The following is a 25,045-nucleotide window of genomic DNA, read 5'->3' as shown; positions in this document are numbered from 1 at the left end:
CGCTGCTGAATCCCCTACCCCAGGGATTTCTATTCTCATTTGCGAACCCCTGCTGTATTCTATATCACTCTTTTTGAAAGATGTATTTTCGCTCGGTTTGTTAATAAGGAAAGCACGGAAACAAGAATTGTGGAATGTGATCCCGTTTTGAGTTGCCCCGTGGTTTGTCCCTCTCGGGCTGCCGCTGTCCTGTTGTTGGTTACTAGTCTAGCCCAGGCCAGGCCATTTAAAACAGCAACAAGTAGCGGCACCAAGCCGGAGATCAGCTGGAGTGATTGTAGCGAGCGAAGTCCAGAGTGACAGAGCTACAGCAGCGCTCCCTGGGGACTGAGCGCTGTACAGGTACTCACAGAGACACTGCTCTCTCTCTCTGTGTCTCACTGACTGAACAAGTTCTGCTGTTCCTTTCCAGAACTGTAAGTGACCTCTCTATTTCTCTCTCTTTATCCAGCCGCAGTCTCTAATTACTGGGAAAGGTCTAAGTGTCATTTTATAGCCTGCCCGGGGGAAAGATGCTGTGTTCCTGTGGGTAAGATGGGTATAAAGGGATGTGCGTAATTGGGACTAGCTTATTGGCTATTTAAGAAAAAAGGGTGGCATGGACAAAAGTTTTGACAAAGGGTCATCTGGACACGAAACGTCAGCTCTTTTCTCTCCTTACAGATGCTGCCAGACCTGCTGAGATTTTCCAGCATTTGGTCTTTTGGCGGCATGGACAAATTGGGCTGAAGGGCCTGGTTCCATGCTGCAAACCTCTATGACTTGTGTTCCTCACTGAGGACTTGTCCTGGGTTGTATGTAAACCACCCCCACCTGATGCAAACCCGTCTTCCTCTCATGCCCAAACCTCGGATACCCGATAAGCTTGTCGAGACATTCTGACGGTCAGATATCACAGGTGCCAGAAGTTTACCATGAACTTTCTTGAGAGCAGCCAGACTGTGGTATCTCTGCAATCTGTGCGGAATGGGGAAGGAAAATCCTCCATGGGCTACTCCTACTTTTTGTGTTTGTGTGTTCATACTGACTCAGCAGCTATCTCGTGACTACTTTTGAAATGAAGGTCCTGGAGACTAGTGTTTCTTGTTGAGCCTTGATTTTTTTTTAGATCATTGAGTCGGCATCAACTCTCTGACAGAGTATTAGGGGTGGCACAGTGGTTAGCACTGCTCCCTCACAGCACCGGGGACCTGAGTTTGTTTCTGGTTTGGGTCACTGCCCATGTGGAGTTTGCACATTCTCCCTGTGTCTGTGTGGGTTTCCGCCGGGTGCTCCGGTTTCCTCCCACACTCCAAAAAAAATGTGGTTAGGTTCATTGGCCATGCTAAATTCTCCCTTTGTGTACCCGAAAAGGTACCAGAGTGTGGCGACTGGGGGATTTTCACAGTAGTTTAATTGCAGTGTTAATGTGAGCCTACTTGTGATTAACAAATAAAACTTTAATCTTACCCAGACACTATCCCTGTAACCCCACGCATTCATCCCACTAATCCCCCTAACCCATACATCTTTGAACATTAAGGGGCAATTTAGTATGGCCGATCCACCTAACCTACACATCTTTGGAGTGTGGGAGGAAACCAGAGCACCTGGAGGAAACCCACGTAGACACGGGGAGAACGTGCAAACTCCACACAGTCACCCAATGCAGGAATCGAACCTGGGTCCCTGACGCTGTGAAGCAGCAGTGCTAACCACTGTGCCACCCTTTCCAGTAGTATCTACTGTTAGATTTTACAAAAAAACTTACTGTTCTCCCCCTGCTCTGTGTCTCTCAAGCTCCTCAAACATAACCTCTTTTGCCTAGGTTTTAAAATTCTCAATCTTGCATTCAAATCCCTGGGCTCTCCTTAAATCTCTGCTGCTGTTCCTACAGTTACCTTGATCCTAAACTTTGGGATTCCCTTCCTGAAGATCTCCTTTTTAAGATTTTTCTTAAGACCTCATTCTTTGACCAAATGCTTGGGCACCGGTCTTAATATCTGCTTGGGTGGTTCAGTATCAAATTTAATTTGACTGTTAATGCTTGTGAAGCATTTTGAGACACTTATACTTTTGTTAAAGGTTGCCGTCTAACTCCACGTTATGAGTGTAATTTGTTTAAAGTTGTTAAGTGGGCTTACATTAATGAAGTCACTGTGAAAATCCCCTAGTCGCCACACTCCGGCGCCTGTTCGGGTACACTGAGGGAGAATTTAGCATGGCCAATGCACCTAACAGCACGTCTTTCGGACTGTGGGAGGGAACCGGAGCACCCGGAGGAAACCCACGCAGACACGGGAAGAACGTGCAGACTCCGCACAGACAGTGACCCGAGCCGGGAATCGAACCCGGGTCCCTGGCGCTGTGAGGCAGCAGTGCTAACCACTGTGTCATGGTGGAACCATAAAGAAGGAGATAAGTGTTTAAGTTTTTATTTATTAGTGTGACAAGTAGGCTTACAAACACTGCAATGAAGTTACTGTGAAAATCTCCTAGTCGCCACACTGCGGCGCCTGTTCGGGTACACTGAGGGAGAATTCAGCAGGGCCAATGCACCCTAAATTTCACGTCTTTGGGACTGTGGGTGGAAACCGGAGTACCCGGAGGAAACCCACGCAGACACGGGGAGAATGTGCGAACTCCACACAGACAGCGACCCAAGCTGCGTTTTGAACCCGGGTCCCTGGTGCAGCGAGGCAGCAGTGCTAACCACTGTGCCATCCTTTGCTAAATTGGGTCCTTTTCCTTTCATTTTGTGCTCCATTTTAGGGAAATATAGACTCGGGGGTGATTTGATGACAGGAGTAAGTGTACTGGTGTGGACAGTTTGTTTCGACAAAATAGATTGGCAGTGGTGGGGCCACAGTTTTGAGTTAGGCAAAACCAGATGTGGATTAGACGTCAGGGTGTGATTTTTTTGGGGGAGAATAGTGACTTTCTAGAACAGACTTCCCCCTGTGTACTTTCACTGCTGATTCTCTAAATCCCTTCCTGCGTGAGCTAACCTGTTTATGGCAGGAGCAGAGATCACCTCTCCCAGAGGGTGGCACAGTGGTTAGCATTGCTGCCTCACAGCACCAGGGACCTGGATTCGATTCCCGGCTTGGATCACTGCCTGTGTGGAGTTTGCACATTCTCCCCGTGTCTGCGTGGGTTTCCTCCGGGTACTCCGGTTTCCACCCACAGTTCAAAAGATGTGCTGGTTAGGGTGCATTGGCTACGTTAAATTCTTCCTCAGTGTACCCGAACAGGCGCTGGAGTGTGGCGACTCAGGGATTTTCACAGTAACTTCATTGCAGTGTTAATGTAAGCCTACCTGTGACACTAATAAATAAACTTAAATATTGTAACATTTTATCAGGGTGATCCACCTGAGTTAGTTTTGATTGTCCAGTGGGCTGGAGAGAACTTGTCCTGACGCCGGTCTGGATTTGCCATTCCTTGGGGTTTACATAGCTCTCAGCTGGCAGTAGGGGAGGACATGAATCACGATAAGCAAAGCATTGTTGTGTGCCACAGGCTGGGAGAACCAGAGGGTATGTTACAATTCATCATTATATAAAGTTTAATTATCAGATGAAACATGTTTCTGTTCCTACTGCTGCCGTTAGTTGCTGACGGTGTTTTAGTGGTATTATCACTGCACGAGTAATCCAGCTGCCCAGGCTAATACTCAGGGAACATGGGATTGAACCCCACTATTAATAGTGGCCACGAGGGAAAGGGGGCGTCATTAATAGATCTCCCCGTGGACTTTGTGGAGTACGAACTATGCAAGAGGGATCTCAGAATCATAGAGTACTACAGCGTAGCGGAGGCCCTTCGGCCCATCGACTCTGCACCAATGCATGAAACGCCCTGACACACCCACCTAATCCCAAAGATGTGTAGATTTGGGGGATTAGCCACGGTAAATGTGTGGGGTAGTCAGTGCAGACTTGATGGGCCGAATGTCGGGATTCTATGGATTTCATGTGCCTCGTTTGACCTTTAAGATCCAGTGTTTAGCTCCTCATTCCACTATCACTTGGAATGAAACAAAGATTCTTCCTTCATTCTATCATTAACTTTATGGTATCTGTTCTTTGATCTCCTGTAATCGTGTCCTTTTGTTCTAATGTACCGTGACATGAACATTATATGATTGTCCTCACTGATAAGAGCTGTCAATTAGCAATTCTTCACCGTAGAATCTAACTGGCTGTTGAACATTCCCAATCTTGTTGAATCTCTGTTGTTTCCACAGCAAAATCTTCTCGCAGTCAACATCATAAACTGTTGCTCATCAGTTTATTTCCCAACATTTCTGAAGGTTGCCACTCAAGTGGATCGAGCCGTGAAGGAGACCTAGAGTGTGTTAGCGTTTATTAACAGGGGGTTTGAGTTTAAGAGCCTTGGGGTTATGCTGCAACTGTACAGGACCTTGGTGAGAGCACATTTGGAATATTGTGTGCAGTTCTGGTCACCTCACTATAAGAAGGATGTGGAAGCGCTGGAAAGAGTGCAGAGGAGATTTACCAGGATGCTGCCTGGTTTGGAGGGTAGGTCTTTTGAGGAAAGGTTGAGAGAGCTAGGGCTTTTCTCTTTAGAGCGGAGGAGGTTGAGAAGCGACTTAATAGAGGTTTATAAGATGATGAGGGGGATAGAGTGGATGTTCAGAGACTATTTCCTAGGGTGGATGTAGCTGTTACTAGGGGGCATAACTATAGGGTTCATGGTGGGAGATATAGGAGGGATGTCCGAGGTAGATTCTTTACTCAGTGGTTGGGGTGTGGAATGGACTGCCGGCTGTGATAGTGGAGTCGGACACTTTAGGAACTTTCAAGCAGTTATTGGATAGGCACATGGAGCACACCAGAATGATGGGGAGTGGGATAGCTTGATCTTGGTTTCGGACAAAGCTCGGTACAACATCGAGGGCCTGTACTGTGCTGTACTGTTCTATGTTCTAACAGACATCACAAATGACTCATCAGGTGCTTTGGTTGGGTGTAGAACTTGCATTGCATCCCAAAACCACCCAAACCTTACTAAGGACCGCATTTATAGATAGTCATTAATGCAATGACGCTTATTCTATTCCAAACCCTGTATGCTGTGACTTGGGGGTATTACATCTGGGTCAGAAATGTCAAATAACTAATCCACACTTTTTATAAGCCTTTCTTGTTTTTATCTTATTCAGCCAAGCATGAGGAAGAGGCTGGCTTGCGTGCATTCACGCACAGACAGAGGAGCAGGCACCCCACTCTCATGTACATTTTCTTCAGCTTATAGGCTGAGCTTACTCCTTTGTCCAGTATTTTTAATTCCCCTCCTCCCGCTCTCTTTAACCTTGTCCTTCTATTCCACCAAGTTGCTTCTCGTTTTATATCCACTAGCATCTGGGCTACACAACCGTCGGCGTGTACTAATACAGACTGACTTATTTTACCCATAATATCCTGCCTGTGTCAGCAGTTTTTGTCATGATTTTCATGCTAAAACTAACCTCATAGTGTGTATATTTTCCAGGTTTACAGATATTCATTTGCGCCTGGTTTTCTTTTTCTCCCACTCGCCCAAAGAGCCTGGAAACTGGGAGGAAGAGAGTGCACAAGGAAGAAACCTGGTTCACACGACTGGGGGGAAAAGGGTCTTTCCATTATCCTTGGTTTTATATCCGTGGTGTCTATACTAGTCTTGGTGCAGCAACTCAAGTTGCCATACAAGATTTTAAGATGCTAAAATACCAGCGCGGGGCGTCACGTTGGCAGAGTGGTTCGCACTGCTGCCTCACAGCACCAAGGACCCGGGTTCAATTCCCAGCTCGGGTCACTGTCTGTGTGGAGTCTGCCCATTCTCCCCGTGTCTACGTTGGTTTCCTCCGGGTGCTCCCGTTTCCTCCCACAGTCCGAAAGACGTGCTGGTTAGGTACATTGGCCATGCTAAATTCTCCCTCCGTGTACCCGAACAGGCGCTGGAGTGTGGCGACTAGGGGATTTTCACAGTAACTTCATTGCACTGTTAATGTAAGCCTACTTGTGATTAAAATTAACTTTACTGCTCTGGGATGTTGTACCGTCCCACAATGCACCAGAGTGACTGCTGATAGATGCTGGCGGAAGCCCTCTTGAAATGATTGAAGTTAATAATGAGTGGTTTCTGGTACTCTGGTCTTTGCTCTGATGTACCTGAGTGTAGAGGTTTGCTCATGGCATGATCTGCTGCCCCAGAAATCTGCCTGTCCTTTATGAATGAGTCAGTCTATTCCTGTTTTCGGTCCGTTGAGGAGCACTGTGTACCTTTTTATGTCCCTCCACTTAATGGCTGTTGTTGAGTTTCCCTTTCTTTAGTAGCTTGACAGTGACCCCGCACCATCGGGGATGTCCTCTGCGCTCCAGATCTTGTTGGTCAGGACCTTGAGCTCTGTTGTGACTGTGTCTGTGCCGTGTTTCATGCTGGCACCTCATTGATCCCAGGTGCCTTGTCGTTCTTCAGACTCTTGTTGGCTCCTTGGATCTCTGGCCTGGTCACTCCTCCCAGGTTGACGTTCAGCTGCTGCAATGCACTCATTGAACTTGAACAGGGAGCGAGGATCCGAGTGTTCCACCCACCTCGCCTCCCACTGCTCGTTGGTCAATAGGGGAAGTGGCCCGTGCCCTCAAATGTTCCGTTGCCTGGTGATGGTGGGAGGGTCTGATGGCGTCGGGGCAAGGCAACTTCTTGCAAGCTGTGCCCAGCATACCCTCTAATTCTATCTTTTACTCTCGTTCTATGCTTCTAAAACTTCATTCTAACTCTTTTACATTCTGCACTCTCTCTAGTTTCCTTGTCTGAATGATATGCTTTGTCTGTATAAACGTACAAGAAACAATGCTTTTCACTGTATGTTAATGCATGTGACATTAATAAATCAAAATGCGTGTCACTGCCCTCGGGGTTGGGAATATCTTGGAGAACATGCCCAATTTCTCGGCCAGCATGGTGATGTCACCTGCAAAGTTCAGGTCCGTCAATCAGTGTTGTCATGGGATCCCAAAGTCAACGCCCAGAATTGCCATCCTTGCCCACGATTGGTACCGTGGTGTTGCTCCTTGCACACAGGCAGCTCCTGTACAGTGTCTTGGAGTTGTTCCAATTTGCCGCTGCTTGTGTCTCTCTGCCTTTTTAACTCTATCCATCCTTGTTTATCTCTCCTTCACTGCTTTACCCAGTCTGCTGTACTTTGCACCGTCTCCTCGGCTTTGCTTGGTGATGCTCCTTCTCCTCCTGGTTATTGATTGAGGAAGGTGGTCCTGGGTGCTGACTCTGGAATCCCATGACTCCACTGATTGACATCAGCCTGCTGGATGAGGAGTCGGGCACATACTCCAAGGTGTTCCCGATCCTGAGGGTAGAGGCAGCCGAGGTTGGTCTGTTTTATTCATTCGTGGGACATGGGCATCGCTGGCTGGCCAGCAGTGGTTGCCTGTGGGCAGTTGAGAGTCAACCACATTGCTGTGGCTCTGGAGTCATATGTAGGCCAGACCAGGCAAGGATGGCAGATTTCCTTCCCTAAAGGACATGAGTGAGCCAGATGGGTTTTTCCAACAATCGCAATGGTTTCGTGGTCATCAGTAGATTCTTAATTCCAGATTTTAAAAAAATTTAATTCAAATTCCACCATCTGCCATGGCAGGATTCGAACCCAGTCCCCAGAACATCAGCTGAGTTTCCGGATGAATAGTCTAGCGATAATACCACTAGGCCATCACCTCCCATCTGCTGCAAGAAAACTATGACACCAGTGATTGGATGGCAACAAAGAAAAAGTTTATTAGTCACAAGTAAGGCTTACATTAACACTGCAATGAAGTTACTGTGAAATTCCCCTAGTCGCCACACTCCGGAGCCAGATTAATGCACCTAACCAGCATGTCTTTCAGAATGTGGGAGGAAATCAGAACACCTAGAGGAAACCCATGCAGACACGGGGAGAACGTGCAAACTCCAAACTCCACACAGACAGTGACCCAAGCTGGGAATCAAACCCAAGTCCCTGGCGCTGTGAGGCAGCAGTGCTAACCACTGTACTCCCGTGCTGCCCTCCCATCATCACCAGGCAATGGGAAATCGAGGGCATCACACACACTTCCCTGACCTAACAAGCAAATATCTCTTGGAAGGGCAATTCATGGCCACGCAAGAAACAGCAACGCAGCATTGTGGTGTGGGCATTGACATGGCCATGAGGTTGTGACTCTACATGTCCATGGTAGTAGCAATTGTAATCTCAGGTAGCTGTCATGACCATGTCTAGAGCGGTAAGGAATCCCTCTTTCCCGCTCCTGGGGTTGAGTTTGAATTTTTAAAAGTTCAGTTCTATGTTATGTGCTTGCAAAGCTACATAAAGAAATAAGCGAACCAGACCTCTTGACTTAACAAGTAAGGAGTTAGTTTTATTGTTTTGAAAGCTCACTCGGATAAAATATCCTAAAGTGTTTGCATTCACACTCAATAGCAGGCAAAACAGAACAATTAATAGGGTAGAACATGTGCAATTGATCAGAGGGTTCTGACATTCCTTTGGTCGTCTTGAAATTGCAGGTGTTGTGGCCAGTTGGAAGTTTTTTTTTGTCTCTCAAACCGTAACCCCATAATTTTTACAAAGTTGGCGTTATGATATTTCAGTTTCCTCCAATTAAATATCTCTGCGATGTATAACAAAATGTGAAGGAGTCTAAGCCTGAATAGTGGGGACCGATGTTACATTCTGTTCTTCCTCCATCACTGCCTCCGCTCCTGTGCTTGTTCCTTCAGTAAGAAGTTTAACAACACCAGGTTAAAGTTCAACAGGTTTATGGACTTTAACCTGGTGTTGTTAAACTTCTTACTGTGTTTACCCCAGTCCAACACCGGCATCTCCACATCTTGTTTCTTCACCCAGAAATCTCCCTCTTCACACCCAACTCTGTAAACCTGACTCCGGTTTCCAGTCTGCTCACTCCTCCTGGACCCCCCACAACACGTTCCCAGTTTTAAAAATAAGAGCAAATGACGGCAGATGCTGGAATCTGAAACCAAAAGGGAAAACGCTGGAAAATTTCAGCAAGTCTGGCAGCTTCTGTAAGGAGAGAAAAGAGCTGACGTTTCAAGTCCAGAATTCCCAGCTTTATCTTCGTCATTTCATTGAGAACAATCTCTGAGCCTGGAATTATATTGAGTTCAGTTCCTTCAGACGAAGGAATCGGGTTAGAGCTGAAACGTTAACCTCGTGTCAGTTACAGATACTGACTGATCCAATGTGCGTTTCCTGTTTTGGTGACAGGACCCTCCCAAATCTGCCGCTGACTTTACTGCTTTATAACATGACTCAGCCGAACCTACTCCACCCATTCATATCGGTCGGCCACCTCCTGAATCACCAAAATAACACCCAAATACACAGCATTCCCTCTGTTTGTTTATTTTTACATTATGGCACTCCCAAATGTGCTTGAAGAAACTTAGTGTAATCACTCAGGAGTCAGCTGGAAAGGAACGGTGCCCCATTGCACAAAGTAAAACAAAACCCCCACAAGCCTGTAGTGAACGCTATCGGGTCCCAACCAGGATGTTACAATAATGGACCCGCTCAAGGGCCTGCTTTATAAAGGGCTCGGGATATGAGTTCCACCTGGTAAGGTAATTACCAATCACCCAGGGAGCTCGTATTCTGAGTCCTACTGGGAGGTGAGTCAGGGATTTCCCCCCCCCCATGTAAGTCCTGGGGTTTATCACACTGACCATTGCTTTGTCTTCCTTGGCAGGGGTTGTCGCATCATGGACCAGATCAATCTCGTTGTATCCGGTGCGAGAGACGCCTACAATCAGGGGAAAACCCGGTCTCTGGAATTCCGCATTCAGCAGCTGAAGGCATTGGAGAGAATGATCACAGAGAGAAAGGAAGAGTTCTCACTGGCGCTCAAAAAGGACTTGCACAAGGTTTGAAACCGCTCTTGACACGCGTTCAGCCAGGTTGCACAAACCCCTTCGCAATCTCCCCTGGATGGCGATGATAATTGGACATGTTTCCATTCACTGCTAAAAGTATTTCAGTTACTTGCTCTCCAGTCTGGAGTGTTAATTTGGTTCCATCGCACCCTGAACAACAGAGTGTGTTAGTGGAAGGATCTGCGACTGGTTAACAGCCTGACTGACAGCAAAACCAATACTCCTTCCATAGGCTTAACCATCTTCACACCAACCCATTGGCTGGTTAGTCCTGTACAATGGGAAGGAGTTGTGGGCGTTCACAACTCTTCCGGCCCTCTCTAACCTGGGAAATTCTATCTGGTCAATGATGGGGCATCTCATTGAAATTTACAGAATACTGAGAGACCTGGATAGAGTGGACGTGGGAAGGTGTTTCCATTAGTCAGAGAGACTGGGATCTGAGGGCACAGCCTCAGAATAAAGGGATGACCCTATGGAACCAAGATGAGGAGGAATTTCTTCAGCCAGAGGGTGGTGAATCTATGGAATTCATTGCCACAGAAGGCTCTGGAGGCCAGGTCACTGAGTGTATTTAAGATGGAGAGAGGTTCATGATTGGTGAGGGGATAGAAGGTTGTGGGGGAAAAAGCAAGAGAATGGGGGTGAGAAATATATCAGCCATGATCGAATAGCAGAGCGGACTCAATGGGCCAAATGGCCTACTTCTGCTCCTATATCTTATGGTCTTATAACCTGTCCAGGTTTCTTGCCTTAACCGAATGTCAAGCCGTAGGGGAAGGGAAAGTGGGAAGGAGGTGTGTGTCTGTCTGTCGATTGTGCATCTACCATTGTTCTAGGATTCTGTCAGTGCTGTTGTATCTGGCAACGTGATTGTCTGATCCTCCCCCGAGACTGCTGACTGGAATATTTAATGGGAGTCATGCCAGGGAAACAGCCAGGATGACAGAGAGCAGAAGTTACTGACGACCAGGGCATCAAAGGCAGCGCGGTTGATAAGATGGGCAGCTACAGAGTTATTCTGGTGAATGGAGAGCCAACGCTTTGTGCCATTGGGTGTTTGCAATCAGTTGTTTTTCTCTCGGGTTTGGGGAGTGGGTAAGAAGAACTGGGACTGAACTAATTGAAGGTAATTACATCTTGCTCAGAAACTGAATGGGTCGGGGTGTGGAGGGAATGCAGGTGAAAAGTGTGGCAGCCCAGGAAGGTCACTGGCTTGCATTTGAGTTATCTGAACACTGCCAGGGTGACTGGCACAGTGGTTAGCACTGCTGCCTCACAGCGCCAGGGACCCGGGTTCGATTCCCGGCTTGGGTCCCTGTCTGAGTGGAGTCTGCACATTCTCCCCGTGTCTGCGTGGGTTTCCTCCCACAGTGCGACAATCTGCGGGTCAAGTTGATTGGCCATGATAAATTGCCCCTTAGTGTCAGGGGAATTAGCAGTGTAAATCTGTGAGATTACGGTGATAGGGCCTGGGTGGGATTGTTGTTGGTGCAGGCTCGATGGGCTGAATGGCCTCCTCCTGCGCTGTAGGGATTCTGAGGTACAATTGCCCTTTGAGCGAGCCAGAGAGTGAAGAAATCTGCTCCAGTTTCCTTTCTTGATAAACTACGTGGACTGTTACTAGAAATGTCACTCAATGAGACTTGGACATTTCCATCTCCCTCCCCTCCCTCATGGGTCAAACTACTTGTCCTGGATGACCGTAGGCTGCTGTCCTCTTGGAGGGGGAGAGCTGACTGGTGGTGATTTAACCCGAGGGTCACCACACCTCAGGCAAGGTTGAGAAGGCGGAGCCTCCTGTTTAATCTCATGAAGAATGGCTATTTAGATGAGATACTGAAAGCTGCTCCGTACCTGGGGGGCTGTGTTGCCTTGGGTTCCCATTCCTCCAATCTGAAACTGATAACATGAGTTTGGAATTTGTTGGGACTTGGTGATAAATTGAGAACCACACGTTTCCAGAATGGGATTGACATCTTAGGAGAGCCGGCATTTTATTTTTTCTGGTGTAATTCCTGTTATAAATATTACTGTGGCTGGGGGTCCTACGCCGGGAGCTGAATCATCTCCTTTCCTGTGGCACTGACACTCTGTGTATTCAGCACCTTTGCTCTTCAGTCACGTTGATGGCAGGGAAAGTGCGGCTGATCCCAACCCTAAACTGAAAAGATATCCAATGTCAATGCTCCTGTGTAGTGTTGAGTGATGCGTGCGTTATGTGTGGGGGACGTTGACTGTGTTGTCCTCGGCTGTGAAGCCACACATGATCGAAAAGTCCCCTTGGGCGGCCAGGCCCTTTCTTTTAAAATGGTCGCCGCAGAACAATACCCGATTCACCAGGGAGGGAGGAAATGGATAAGGGGGAGGCTGTGAATGGGAGAGATCCTTAAAAACATTTTTCTTTCTTTTTGAATTTGCAGAATGCATTTGCTGTGGAGGTCTTTGAAATGACAGGCATTCGGAATGAATTGACTTTGGCTATAAGCAAACTGCCCGAATGGACCGCCCCAGAGCACGTGTCCAAGAACATGATGACGTTAATGGACACTGTCTATATCCATCGAGAACCTCTGGGAGTGGTTCTGATCATTGGGGCCTTGAACTATCCATTGGCCCTTCTGATCCAGCCTTTAGTTGGAGCAATTGCAGCAGGTAAGCTCTGGCTTCATCACTTCCCAATCTCTGTCAGAAAGATCAAATGATAATCAGTGAATTATAGAATCCCGAGAGTGCAGAAGGAGGCCATTTGACCCATCGAGTCTGCACCGATCACAATCCCACCCAGGTCCTATCCCTGTAATCCCATGTGGGTTGTGGTTCATTTTTATTTTGATTGCTTACTTCCTTATGATTTTCCCAGTTATCTATCTCTGCTGGATTTGATTTGATTTATTATTGTCATATATATTAGCATACAGTGAAAAGTATTGTTTCTTGCAAACTATACAGACAGAGCATACCATTCATAGAGAAGGAAAGGTTTATTTGGTAGCAAACGCCACTAGCTTTCGGAGCGCTGCTCCTTCGTCAGATGGAGTGGAAATCTGACGAAGGAGAAGCGCTCCGAAAGCTAGTGGCGTTTGCTACCAAATAAACCTGTTGGGCTTTAACCTGGTGTTGTTAGACTCCTTACTGTGTTTACCCCAGTCCAACGCCGGCATCTTCACATCATACACAAGCTTGCCCAGCAATCCAGAGGACTGCAGGAGTGTTGCACTGTCAAAGATGCTGCACTTTGACTGAGATATTGAACCAGCTTGCACTGGATGTTGAAGGTCACAATAAAACAGGGGTATAAGAACATAAAAAATTTAGAGTGGGAGTGGGCCATTCAGCCCCTTGAACCTGTTCCGCCTTTCAGCTGGATCATGGCTTTCTTGATTTGATTTATTGTCACCTGTACTCACAGTGAAAAGTATTGTTTCTTGCGCGCTATGCAGACAAAATGTACCGTTCATAGAGAAGGAAAGGAGAGAGTGCAGAATGTAGTGTTACAGTCATAGCTAGGGTGCAGAGAAAGATCAACTTAATGTGAGTTAGGTCCATTCAAAAGTCTGACAGCAGCAGGGAAGAAGCTGTTCTTGAGTCGGTTGCTACGTGACCTTAGACTTTTGTATCTTTTTCCCGCCAGAAAAAGGTGGAAGAGAGAATGTCCGGGGTGCGTGGGGTCCTTAATTATGCTGTCTGCTTTGTTGAGGCAGTGGGAAGTGTAGACAGAGTCAATGGATGGGAGGCTGGTTTGCGTGACGGATTGGGCTGCATTCATGACCCATTGTAGTTTCTTGCGGTCTTGGGCAGAGCAGGAGCCATACCAAGCTGTGATACAACCAGAAAGGACGCTTTCTCTGGTGCATCTGTAAAAGTTGGAGAGAGTCGTAGCTGACATGCCAAATTTCCTTAGTCTCCTGAGAAAGTAGAGGCGTTGGTGGGCTTTCTTAACTATAGTGTCGGCATGGGGGGACCAGGACAGGTTGTTGGTGATCTGGACAGCTAAAAACCTGAAGCTCTTGACCCTTTCTACTTCATCCCCAATGATGTAGACAGGGGCAGGCTCTCCTCTATGCTTCCTGAAGTCGATGACAATCTCCTTCGTTTTGTTGACATTGAGGGAGAGATTATTGTTGCTGCACCAGTTCACCAGATTCTCTATCTCATTCCTGTACTCTGCCTCGTCATTATTTGAGATCCGACCCACTATGGTGGTGTCACCAGCAAACTTGAAAATCGGGTTGGAGGTATGATTGTGGGGAATTGGAGCTGAGTCTGGCCTTGCCCTCCCTCTGAACTTGTGTTCATCACCCTGCACACAGTGGAGGCTTGGATAGTGATCAGGAGCCCAGAGGCTGGCTGATTTTTCTTCTTCCCTCCTCTCTCTCCAGCCCAACGACACTGGGATTGGCTGGATTCCAAACTGCTCCTTGGACACAGGAGAGTGAGTGGTGGAGCAAGAAATCCATGTATGCCTCAGCAATCCGTATTGCAGCAAATGAAGGCATCAGATCAGCCCGGCCAGAAACTCCAAGGAGTTTTATGAAGTTAGACTCAACCCTAAGTTTTACACGTTGATTTTGGCATGGGTGAGCCATTGGTGTTCCACTCCGGCTGTGATTCAACTGACCCACTGGGAAACTTTTATCAAACAAACTTTATTTAAGAACACGGTTAAAATCTAATAAAAATTAGCGTAAGTTTGACCATTTACATGAATCAACCACGATATAATATCAACCTTAACAGTTAGGGCAGCACAGTTGGTTACTACTGCTGCCTCACAGTGCCAGGGACCCGGGTTCAATTCCAGCCTCAGGTCACTGTCTGTGTGGAGTTTGCACCTTCTCCCCGTGTCTGCGTGGGTTTCCTCCGGGTGCTCCGGTTTCCTCCCACTGTCAGAATGACGTGCTGGTTAGGTTGATTGGCCATGTTAAATTGCCCCTTAGTGCCAGGGGGATTAACAGGAGAAATATGTGGGGTTATGAGAATAGGGCCTGGGTGGGATTGTGGTCGGCGCAGACTCGATGGGCCAAATGGCCTCCTTCTGCACTGTTGGCATTCTAGTTCACTATGATGTTCCGAGTCAAACAACACCCCATAAACAGACTTGGCACAAAATAACTAGTACGTTTAAAACTTATTTATTAGTGTCACAAGTAGGCTTACATTAACACTGCAATGAAATTACTGTGAAAATCCCCCAGTCGCCACACTCTGGCGCCTGTTCGGGTTACACGGAGGGAGAATTCAGCACGGCCAATTCACCCTAACCAGCACGTCTTTCAGATTGTGGGAGGAAACCGGAGCGTCCGAAGCAACCCATGGGGAGAACGTGCAGACTCCGCGCAGACAGTGACCCAAGCTGGGAATCGAACCCGGGTCCCTGGAGGTGTGAGGCAGCAGTGCTAACCACTGTGCCACCGTGCCACCCCAGTGCTTGCGTGTTGCTGGATTTTACAGCTTTTCATCACCTGCTGCAAATTGGTCCTTTGACACGTAGGATGAAAACTCTGAGGCTTTCCAGTCCTGGAACTCTCAGCACACCTCTGGAGGGACAGAGACAGACACTGCCTGCCTCCACCAGCTTCTAGCTAGCAACTTACAGGCAGCAGAATTTCCAACTCTTCGAGAGGGAAATGGGAAACAATGTTTTCTGTCGCAAGTTCAAATAACTTCTGAACAAAATGAAACTAAAACCTTGGGGTGGAATCTTCCCATCCCACCCGCCACGGGAATCGTACCGGGCGGGATATGGACCATGCAAAGGCGCAACTGGAAAATTCTGCCCTTGGACTTTTCTGTGGGAAAAAAACTGTTCCCCAGGCAGTACCTGATCTTTCAATCAATCCCAAAGGATCATTAAAACCCCAGGATGTCGTACATTATGTTGCCTCGGTAACAATTAGAGGTTGCCGCTTACCGACATTTCAGCAACAATGGGCGTCACGGTGGCACAGTGGGTTAGCACTGCTGCCTCACAGCACCAGGGACCCGGGTTCAATTCCCGGCTTGCGTCACTGTCTGTGTGGAGTTGCACATTTCCCCCCATATCTGCATGGGTTTCCTCTCACACTCCAAAGATGTGCGGGTTAGGTTGATTGGTCATGATAAATTGACCCAAGTGTTGGGGGATTAGCAGGGTAAATATGAGGGGTTACGGGAATAGGAGCTGGATGGGATTGTGGTCGGTGCAGACTCAATGGGCTGAATGGCCTCCTTCTGCACCGTAGGGATTCTATGAATCGAGCAGGGCTTGTCTGAAATAACTGCACAGTGTTACAGTTCAGGTCAGAAACTCAAGTGTTCTATGGAGCCGCCTAAATCTTAAGTTTTGGCTCTTAATTTGGTTAGGATAAGCCTGAGATGTTTCACTTCAGGTTTGATTCAAGTGACCCACTAGGGAGCTTTTAGCAAACAGTTTATTTAAGAATATAGTCAACATGTATAGTAAGAAAATTAGCACGAACCTTTTCAATTATAAACAAGGAACAAACAGTCATGATGATGTATAACCCTTAACCATGCTATCTACAATGTTCCAATCAAACCAACCTCCATAAACAACCCTTTAAACAGGTTCAATACAGCAAAGTCTACTGCTCACGTGATAATGGAAATTGGGTCCTTTGGTTGAAGTTTGCAGTTGAAAGTAGACTAAGATTGTGATGCTTGCTAAGAGAATTAAGCCTCAAGATTCCATGGGTTTTGTATGAACAAAACATAACTTTACAAGATCAGAAAGATAAAGCCATCTACTATGGGCCGGATTCTCCGACCTCACTCGCAGGCAGGATTCTCCAGTCCCACCGCAGTGAATGAAGATTTGCCTGAGTGTCAAACTCTCTGATCTCGCTGGCAGTGGGGGACGGGGTGTCCCATGTCGGAGAATTCCGGCCAAAATCTATCTTCTTAACCCTGAATGTTAGAGGATATGTGGTACATGTGAATTTATAGACAAACTTTGTGGTTGAGAACACACCACCCTGCACAATAACTGGTAGACGCAACCAAGACAGATTCCATGGATTTCACAACAATCCCAAAAACTATATCGTCTGTTGGGTCTTGGAGTTTTCAATGGCAAGGGAAGTCAGTCTTTCATGACATCTGTTTATCTTGGTAAGTACAGAAGGGAGAAAGGAATAAAAGGAAACTGATAGATTTGGATGAGGTCTGGTTGGAAGGACGCCCACATGGAACACACCAGCATGGATATATTGGCCCGAATGTTCTGTTCCGGTGCTGTATTTTCTACATAATACTTTGCCGGTTGCCAGTAATTACTTTTGTTTTACAATCCCGTTCTCAGGGAATGCCGTTGTCCTGAAGCCGTCTGAAGTGAGTTGGAATACGGCCCAATTACTGGCGGAACTCCTCCCTCAGTACTTGGACAAGGTGAGTGCAGACTGGGGGGAGGGGCATTACAGTGATGGGAACACGTCAAGAAAACCGATTCGACACTGAGGACTGTTGTGTTATTGGCTTAGATACTGTGCAAGGCACCAATCACTCATAAGGGATTGGGTAAACACGTGTGGGTTCATTCAGTAAGGGGCGGCACGGTGGCACAGTGATTAGTGCTGCTGCCTCAAAGTGCCAGAGACCCGGGTTCAATTCTGGCCTTGGGTGACTGTCTGTGTGGAGTTTGTACATTCTCCCCGTGTTTGCGTGGGTTTCCTCTGGGTGCTCTGGTTTTCTCCCACAGTCCTAAGATCTGCAGGTTAGGTGGATTGGCCATGCTAAATTACCCCTTCGTGCCAGCAGATGGGTAAATAAGGTGGATTACCCGTGGTAAACGCATGGGGTTACGGGGATAGGGCAGAGGGGAGGGTCAGGGTGGGATGCTCTTTTGGAATGTTGGTGCAGACTCGATGGGCCGAATGGCCTCTTTCTGCACTGCAGGGATTCTATGATTAGTTCGATGAGAACAGTTATACTTATGTAAGGAGCTAGAAGATATCAAAACCGTGCTTCTTTTATTCTAATCATATCAGCAAATTGAGGGATAAGTTAAAAGGCAGCTCCTCAAATAGATACTGTATCAAAGTAAACGGAATCCCTAATTAAAACTGAAACATCAAAACAAAGTGTGATTAAAGGGGTCGATAATATACCCAGTCCCCATGGTGCCCGCTGGGCGTGGAAGGCCTCGATCATGCCAGCGGATGCTGTCTGTTCCCTTTCCGGGAACACCCGGTTGTGAACATAGCGGGGCTGACAGTCGGGACTGTTGGTTCTGACCGTGAAGATGTGGATTCTTGAGCTGTGCCTCCCTGACGACCGCCGCTATTCCGGATGGGGGGAAAAGCTGCGGCTCAAAGCAACCGCGCTTCGGACTTTTATCGAGTCCTGGTAAAAGACAGGCAATGCCAAGAAGGAATTACAAAGATTCCTCTGGTCTAAAAACAGGAGCTGCACGTCATAATTCAGGCCATGCACCTGGTGGAAGAAATACATCGGCAAGGCACACCGTCTAGGAGGGGGAATCAATGTAAAGGTATCGCTGCAGGGTCTGAAGGCAGAAGGTCACAATCTGGGTGCGAAGGCACACCGGCGCCTGACCACCCTCCCGAAGCGGGAGACGCAGAATCTCAGCGGTGACCCAGTGCAGCATTTTGTCCCAGAAGTCAACGTCCATCTTTAGTATTTTTGTGACAAATCCGGGGTGGGGGAACCAGCTAGCGGACCAGCTAGTATGACAGAATGGAGGCTATCAGCTGCTTTATGACCAACTCTTGACCCCTGTACGACAGCACTTGGAGCAGTCCTGTCCAGCCTTTGAGGCGAGCGGTGACTTTGGCCTCCAGCCCCTGTCCGTTCACCGGCTTCAATTCCTTAGCAGGGTAAAGATGGACTCCCTGGTAGCAGAGACTGCTCCTGCTCCAGATGAAAGGCCTGAGCTCCTCCATAATGGGATCCATCCGCCACAGACCGACCAGGAGCCCGGAACAGCTGTGCGTGTGTGCTCTGCTCAAAGCAAAAGTGAAACTAAGACTGGATCACATGACACCTTTACCTTCTAATGATGTCATGGGAAATTTGTCCAATGTTTAACATCACTCGCCCGCGCTGCTGCTGTTGAGGGAGAACTGAGAGGTGAAATTGTGTTGCCTTTGAGAGCGCAACTTGACGTAGGTGAGTGGGGAGGAGGGAAACAGGGGACAGAGACCTGATGAGGGTCCATTTTGTTCCCAACCGTAATGACATCAGGCCCCTCTAAAGAGGGCAAAGAAATTGGAAATCGATGCAGAAAACAATGGGGCAGCCTGTAGACCCCTCAGTGTCTGAAAAGGCCAAGCTATCGATTTGAGTGCAGACTCTCTTCACACTGAGAGAGGCTACGGACAAAAGATGAACTTGCCTCAAACACTGCTCTTTGGCAACATTTCCTGTTCCTGTGTCGGCAAACAGCAATGTCCTGGCGAGTTCTTACGCCAACTGTTTCCGAGTGGATGCTGCTGTTGTGAATTTTGAATTCATAAAATTGACGGCAGTCTACCTCACTGTGTTTTTCTAAGTTAGTGACCCGAGCTACAGCTCCTGTCCCGTCCCTGTCCTCCTGACACCTAACGTTGGAAATCGGAGCCCTCGATTCTTTGACCAGAGTGAGACTTTGATCCATTTTCAGATCCACCCCAAATTCCCCAAAATCTCTACTGATCCATAATAACCTCTCCGCTGATGGGAACATTTTCCAATCTTGTTGTTCGTTGTCTGAGAGCCTTGTTGGCTGAGCCTTGCTGCTTGATTGTTGCAATGTTGTGTCTCGGGGTGGGGTTGCCTCTGGTGGGGCTGACGTTCTGTTACCCTGACAACGTGGTGGGCCATGTTGCACCGTCAGCCATGGCTGAGTGCGTGGCACATTCTCCATTCCGAGTCAGACACACGAGTACACAATCTAGGCTGACGATGCAGCGCAGTGCTGATGGAGTGCTGGACTGTCAGAGGTGCCCTCTTCTGGGTGAGATATTAAAATGAGGCTCCCCCTTCACATTCAGGAGGATGCAAAAGATCCCAATGGTACTCTTCAACGAAGATCAGGGCAGCGATTACTGGTGTCACGGCCAGTGCTTCTCCTCAAACTAATATTGATTTAAAAACAGGTTCTCTGGTCGCCATTTCACTGCTGTGTATAAATTGGCTGCTGTGTTTCCTACATTACAACAGTGACTATGCTACCTTGGCTGTAACGTGCTGTTGGATGTCCTGTGGATGTGAGAGGTGCTGTGTCAATGCAAATTTGTCTTTCTTGGACTGCTGTAGTAGCAGCTTGATATAATTGACCCACAAAGAAAAGTACAGCACAGGAACAGGCCCTTCGGCCCTCCAAGCCTGTGCCGATCATGATGTCCCAACTAAACTAAAGAAAACCTTCTGTCCTTACTCGGTCTGTATCCCTCTATTCCCTCCCTATTCATGTACCCATCCAGATGCCTCTTAAATGTTGTTAATGTGTCTGCTTCCATCACATCCTCTGGCAGCGTATTCCAGGCACCCACCACTCTGAGAAATGTTCCCCACACGAATCCCTTAAACTTTCCCCCTCACCTTGAACCTGTGCCTCCTGTAATTGACACTTCCACCCTGGGAAGAAGCCTCTGACTATCCACCCTGTCTATGCCTCTCAGGGCAGTTAAGATTCAACCATCTGGGCCTGTGGCTGGAGTCTCGCACTTGTCCCGGTCAAGGTGAGTGTGACGAGTATCCTTCTCTAAAGGATGTTAATTATCCTGTTGGGTTTTTGCGACAATTGAAAAACTTTATGGTCATTTTTCCCGATGCCAGCCTTCGATTTCCCACATTTTGATTTTTCCCTCAGCCTGGCTGAATGGGGTTTGAACCCATGCGTGTTTTCAAGATTAATAGTCCAGTAACTGTGTGGGGGATAAAACATTTACCAGAACTTTCCTTTCCTTTTATCGGTCTTCAGTTCACTGGAATTTACAAGAATGAGTGGGGATCTCACAGAAACTTCAAATTCTAACAAGACCAGACTGGGTAGATGTAGGAAGGATGTTCCTGATGGTGGGGATGTCCAGAACCAGGGGTCACAGTCTAAGGATAAGGGGGTAAATCTTTTAGGACTGAGATGGGGAGAAATGTCTTCACCCAGAGAGTGGTGAATCTATGGAATTCACTACCACAGAAGGTAGTTGAGGCCAAAACATTGTATGTTTCCAAGAAGGAGTTAGATATAGCTTATGGGATAAAGGGGATCAAAGGATATTTTGAAAGGTGGAAGCAGTCTATTGAGTTGGATGATCAGCCAGGATCATACTGAATGGCAGAGCAAGCTCGAAGGGCCGAATGGCCTTCTCCTGCTCCTATTTCCTGTTTCTATATGGAGCTATGGCACGGATCTACCAGAATGGTGGAGTAAGTTTGAGGGGTGGAGTAAGTTTGAGGGGCAGAGTGGCCTAACCACGCCCCCTGTTGAGCGATTGACAGTATAACTGTGATCCTTGGGGGAGGGTAAAGTGATTTTATTGTTTTTTTTCTATCTTTACGCACCCTCCTCCATCAGGACCTCTACCCGGTCATCAATGGAGCAGTGGAGGAGACGACGGAACTCCTAAAGCAGCAGTTTGATCACATCTTCTTTACGGGCAGTACCAGCATTGGCCGGATTGTAATGGAGGCTGCGGCCAAACATCTGACCCCCGTGACCCTGGAACTTGGAGGCAAAAGTCCCTGTTATGTCGACACCGACTGTGATCTGGACGTCGCCTGCAGGTTGGTTTCTGGTTGCAAAGTTGTCACACTGCTGCAGTAAGCGGTGGTACAGTGGTTAGCACTGCTGCCTCACAGCGCCAGGGACCCGGGTTCGATTCCCGCCTCGACTCCCGTCTGTGCAGAGTCTGCACATTCTCCCCGTGTCTGTGTGGGTTTCCTCCGGGTGCTCCGGTTTCCTCCCACAGTCCAAAGGTGTGCGGGTTGGGTGGATTGGCCACGCTAAATTGCCCTTAGTGTCGGGGGACTAGCTAGGTTTCCTCCCACAATCTGAAAGACGTGCTGGTTAGGTGCATTGACCCAAACAGGGCGTGTGGCGACCATGGGAATTTCACAGTAATTTCATTGCAGCGTTAATGTAAGCCATACTTGTAACTAATAAATAAACTTTAACTTGAGGGTAAATACATGGGGCTGCGGGGATAGGGCCTGGGTGAGATTGTGATCAGTGCAGACTCGATGGGCCGAACAACCGCCTCCTGCACTGTAGGGATTCTATGATTATGACTTGACTTTGGGCTTGAGGTTCATACATTTGCAGCAGTGCAGAGGGAACATTATCCAACCTGTGTAGAGCTTGCAGAAGCTATATTCTGTTCCCTATCTAGCTCTCCCCATAACCCACTATCAAACCCATGCTATGTCCATATTGGGAGTGTATGGGCAGGGGTGGCACAGTGGTTAGTGCTGCTGCCTCACAGCGTCAGGGACCCAGGTTCGATTCCTGGTTGGGTCACTGTCTGTGCAAAGTCTGCACGTTCTCCCCGTGTCTGCATGGGTTCCCTCCGGGTGCTCCGGTTTCCTCCCACAGTCGGAAAGACGTGCTGGTTAGGTGCATTGGGCCGTGCTAAATTCTCCCTCGGTGTACCCGAACAGGCACCAGAGTGTGGCGGCTTGGGGATTTTCACAGTAACTTCATTGCAGTGTTAATGTAAGCCGACTTGTGACAACGATAAATATGAGGCACAAAGAGGTGAATAAACTTCTTGAATGCTGTAAACGTTCTGCAGTTATAGACTCAGTGTTGAACAGCACAGAGAGAGGTCCTTCGGCCCACTGTGTCCGTGCTGGCCACCAAGTATCTATCTATTCTCATCCCATTTTCCAGCACTTAATCCATAGTCTGGTCTGCTGCAGCATTTCATGGTGTTTTTCAGGTTCTAAGAGCATAATTTGAATTATAAAAACGTTACGCTTGGATAAGATCACTTTGTGAATAACTTGTTTATTCTTTGTAGACGTATTGCGTGGGGACGGTTCACTAACTGTGGACAGAGCTGCATCGCTCCAGATTACATCCTGTGTGATAAAAGTATCCAAGACGCAGTGGTGAAGAAGATCAGCACATATCTCTTTGTGAGTTACGAAGAGGGTTCGTGCCAGTGGGGGCTGGGTCAGTTACACAGATACCTGAGTGACCAGGGAGACGAGGGATATGGAGGAAAGGCAGGAAAATGGGGTTGAGACCACAGTCGAATCATTGAATCCTACAGTGAACAAGGAGGCCATTCAGCCCATCGAGTCTGCACTGACAACAATCCTAGCTAGTCCCCCTGACACTAAGGGGCAATTTACAATGGCCAATGCATCTACCCACACATCTTTGGACTGTGGGAGAAAACCGGAGCACCCGGAGGAAACCCACACAGACACGGGGAAAACGTGCAAACTCCACACAGACAGTAACACAAGCCAGGAATCGAACCCGGGTCCCTGGCACTGTGCGGCAGCAGTGCTAACCACTGTGCCACCATGATCTTGTGGCATGTGGAGCAGGCTCGATGGGCTGAATGGCCTATTCCGGCTCTTCTGTCTTGTGGCAGGGTCAACAGGTCAACTGGGACCTGAAAGAAGAAAATGTGGTTTGGGTGGGAGTCGTCCTCGGAAGCGAGTTGTCCTCACACTCACTCACTCGGGTCTCCTCACACTCACTCACTCGAGTCTCCTCACACTCACTCACTCGGGTCTCCTCACACTCACTCGCTCGGGTCTCCTCACACTCACTCACTCGGGTCTCCACTCACTCACTCGGGTCTCCTCACACTCACTCACTCGGGTCTCCTCACACTCACTCGGGTCTCCTCACACTCACTCACTCGGGTCTCCTCACACTCACTCGGGTCTCCTCACACTCACTCGCTCGAGCCTTCTCACACTCACTCACTCGGGTCTCCACTCACTCACTCGGGTCTCCTCACACTCACTCGCTCGGGCCTTCTCACACTCACTCGCTCGGGCCTTCTCACACTCACTCACTCGGGTCTCCTCACACTCACTCACTCGGGTCTCCTCACACTCACTCACTCACTCGGGTCTCCTCACACTCACTCGCTCCAGTCTCTGTGTTGAGGAGGGTGTGATAACTCTGCAGTCGGGGTTTAAATCTCAGCGTTGACATGATGCTGTAATAATTATGGTGTTCTGTCGGTTCCTGAGGATATATCGGAGAATGACAACACAAATAGACCCAGCCAGTCTGTGTTAAGTGTTTATCCTTCACACACATCCTTATCCCATGTGCCTGACCTTTTATCCCTCCTTTTCCCTTAAACCACTTTTCAAACCTCTTCCTAAACATTGATGTGGCTCCTGATCCCATCACTAACTCCACTGGAGTGACCCCAAAACCATCACCCGTGTCAAACAAACAGCTCTCCCCCTCTCTGCCCCGACTCATTCGGTTTAACTTGATTCTAACGTTCCTCATGATCCTCTTTCACCCACGGGAATTTGCCAGTTTCCAACAAATTCCATCGCTTCATAATTTTAAACCAATCTCCTCCGTAATGTGTGTCGGATTGAACAGGGTCCCAGTGTTTGAAGTATCTGTGGACTGTCTGCTGTTGCAGTCTTGGACTGCAGGGGTTCAAGAAGGCTGCTCACTCCCACCTTCTCGAGGGCAATTAGGAATGGGGATGGGTAATGAATGTTGGCCGCGCCAACGACGCCCACATCCCGGGAATGAATAAAAAGAATGGCCACCAATTACTCACCCTCAAGGAATCGAATTGGGAATGAGATTCTTTGAATGGGAAAGGATGGTCGATGCCCTGTGTTGTTTAACCCGGTCCCAGGCTGTGGGCATTGCTGTAAGACTGGCATATTAACCACCCAGAGATGCTTTTGAGAAGATGCTGGGCTTCCTTCCTGAGCCTTCGGTAATAATTTGCTCGCAGCTGATTGGTTCACTCAACCATCTCAAAGGGCAGTTAAAGGTCAAGCGTGTTGGTGCGTGTCTGGAATCATGTAGAGTCCCAGACTGGGTAAGGATGGCACCTTTCCCTCCGGGAAGCACATTGGTGAACCAGTCGGAGTTTTCCAGCAATCCAACAGCTTCATCCTCACTTTTCCCGATTTGTTAAATCTAATTCCCAGAATTTTAATG

At 48.0% G+C, this 25,045-nt stretch overlaps 1 protein-coding gene across 2 annotated transcripts in view; it reads left to right on the top strand.

Annotated features, from left to right (window-relative positions):
* The first annotated feature begins 226 nt into the window (after window positions 1-226).
* The window catches only part of LOC144501232 (aldehyde dehydrogenase family 3 member A2-like), a 37,726-nt gene continuing 12,907 nt past the window's right edge, over window positions 227-25,045 (top strand). Inside the window, exons 1-6 of one of the 2 annotated variants that reach the window (XM_078224694.1) lie at window positions 227-416; window positions 9,753-9,927; window positions 12,360-12,591; window positions 17,240-17,325; window positions 21,455-21,663; window positions 22,899-23,016. In XM_078224694.1, the coding sequence (XP_078080820.1) occupies window positions 9,766-9,927; window positions 12,360-12,591; window positions 17,240-17,325; window positions 21,455-21,663; window positions 22,899-23,016 (807 nt within the window). In that variant the 5' untranslated portion in view covers window positions 227-416; window positions 9,753-9,765. The remainder of the gene's footprint in view (window positions 417-9,752; window positions 9,928-12,359; window positions 12,592-17,239; window positions 17,326-21,454; window positions 21,664-22,898; window positions 23,017-25,045) is intronic. The other variant, XM_078224695.1, reaches the window with a different exon arrangement.

The sequence above is a fragment of the Mustelus asterias genome, chromosome 12 (genome assembly GCF_964213995.1).
Source record: "Mustelus asterias chromosome 12, sMusAst1.hap1.1, whole genome shotgun sequence".
In the NCBI taxonomy this organism is placed as follows: Eukaryota; Metazoa; Chordata; class Chondrichthyes; order Carcharhiniformes; family Triakidae; genus Mustelus; species Mustelus asterias.
This window is presented reverse-complemented; position numbering and strand designations above follow the sequence as displayed.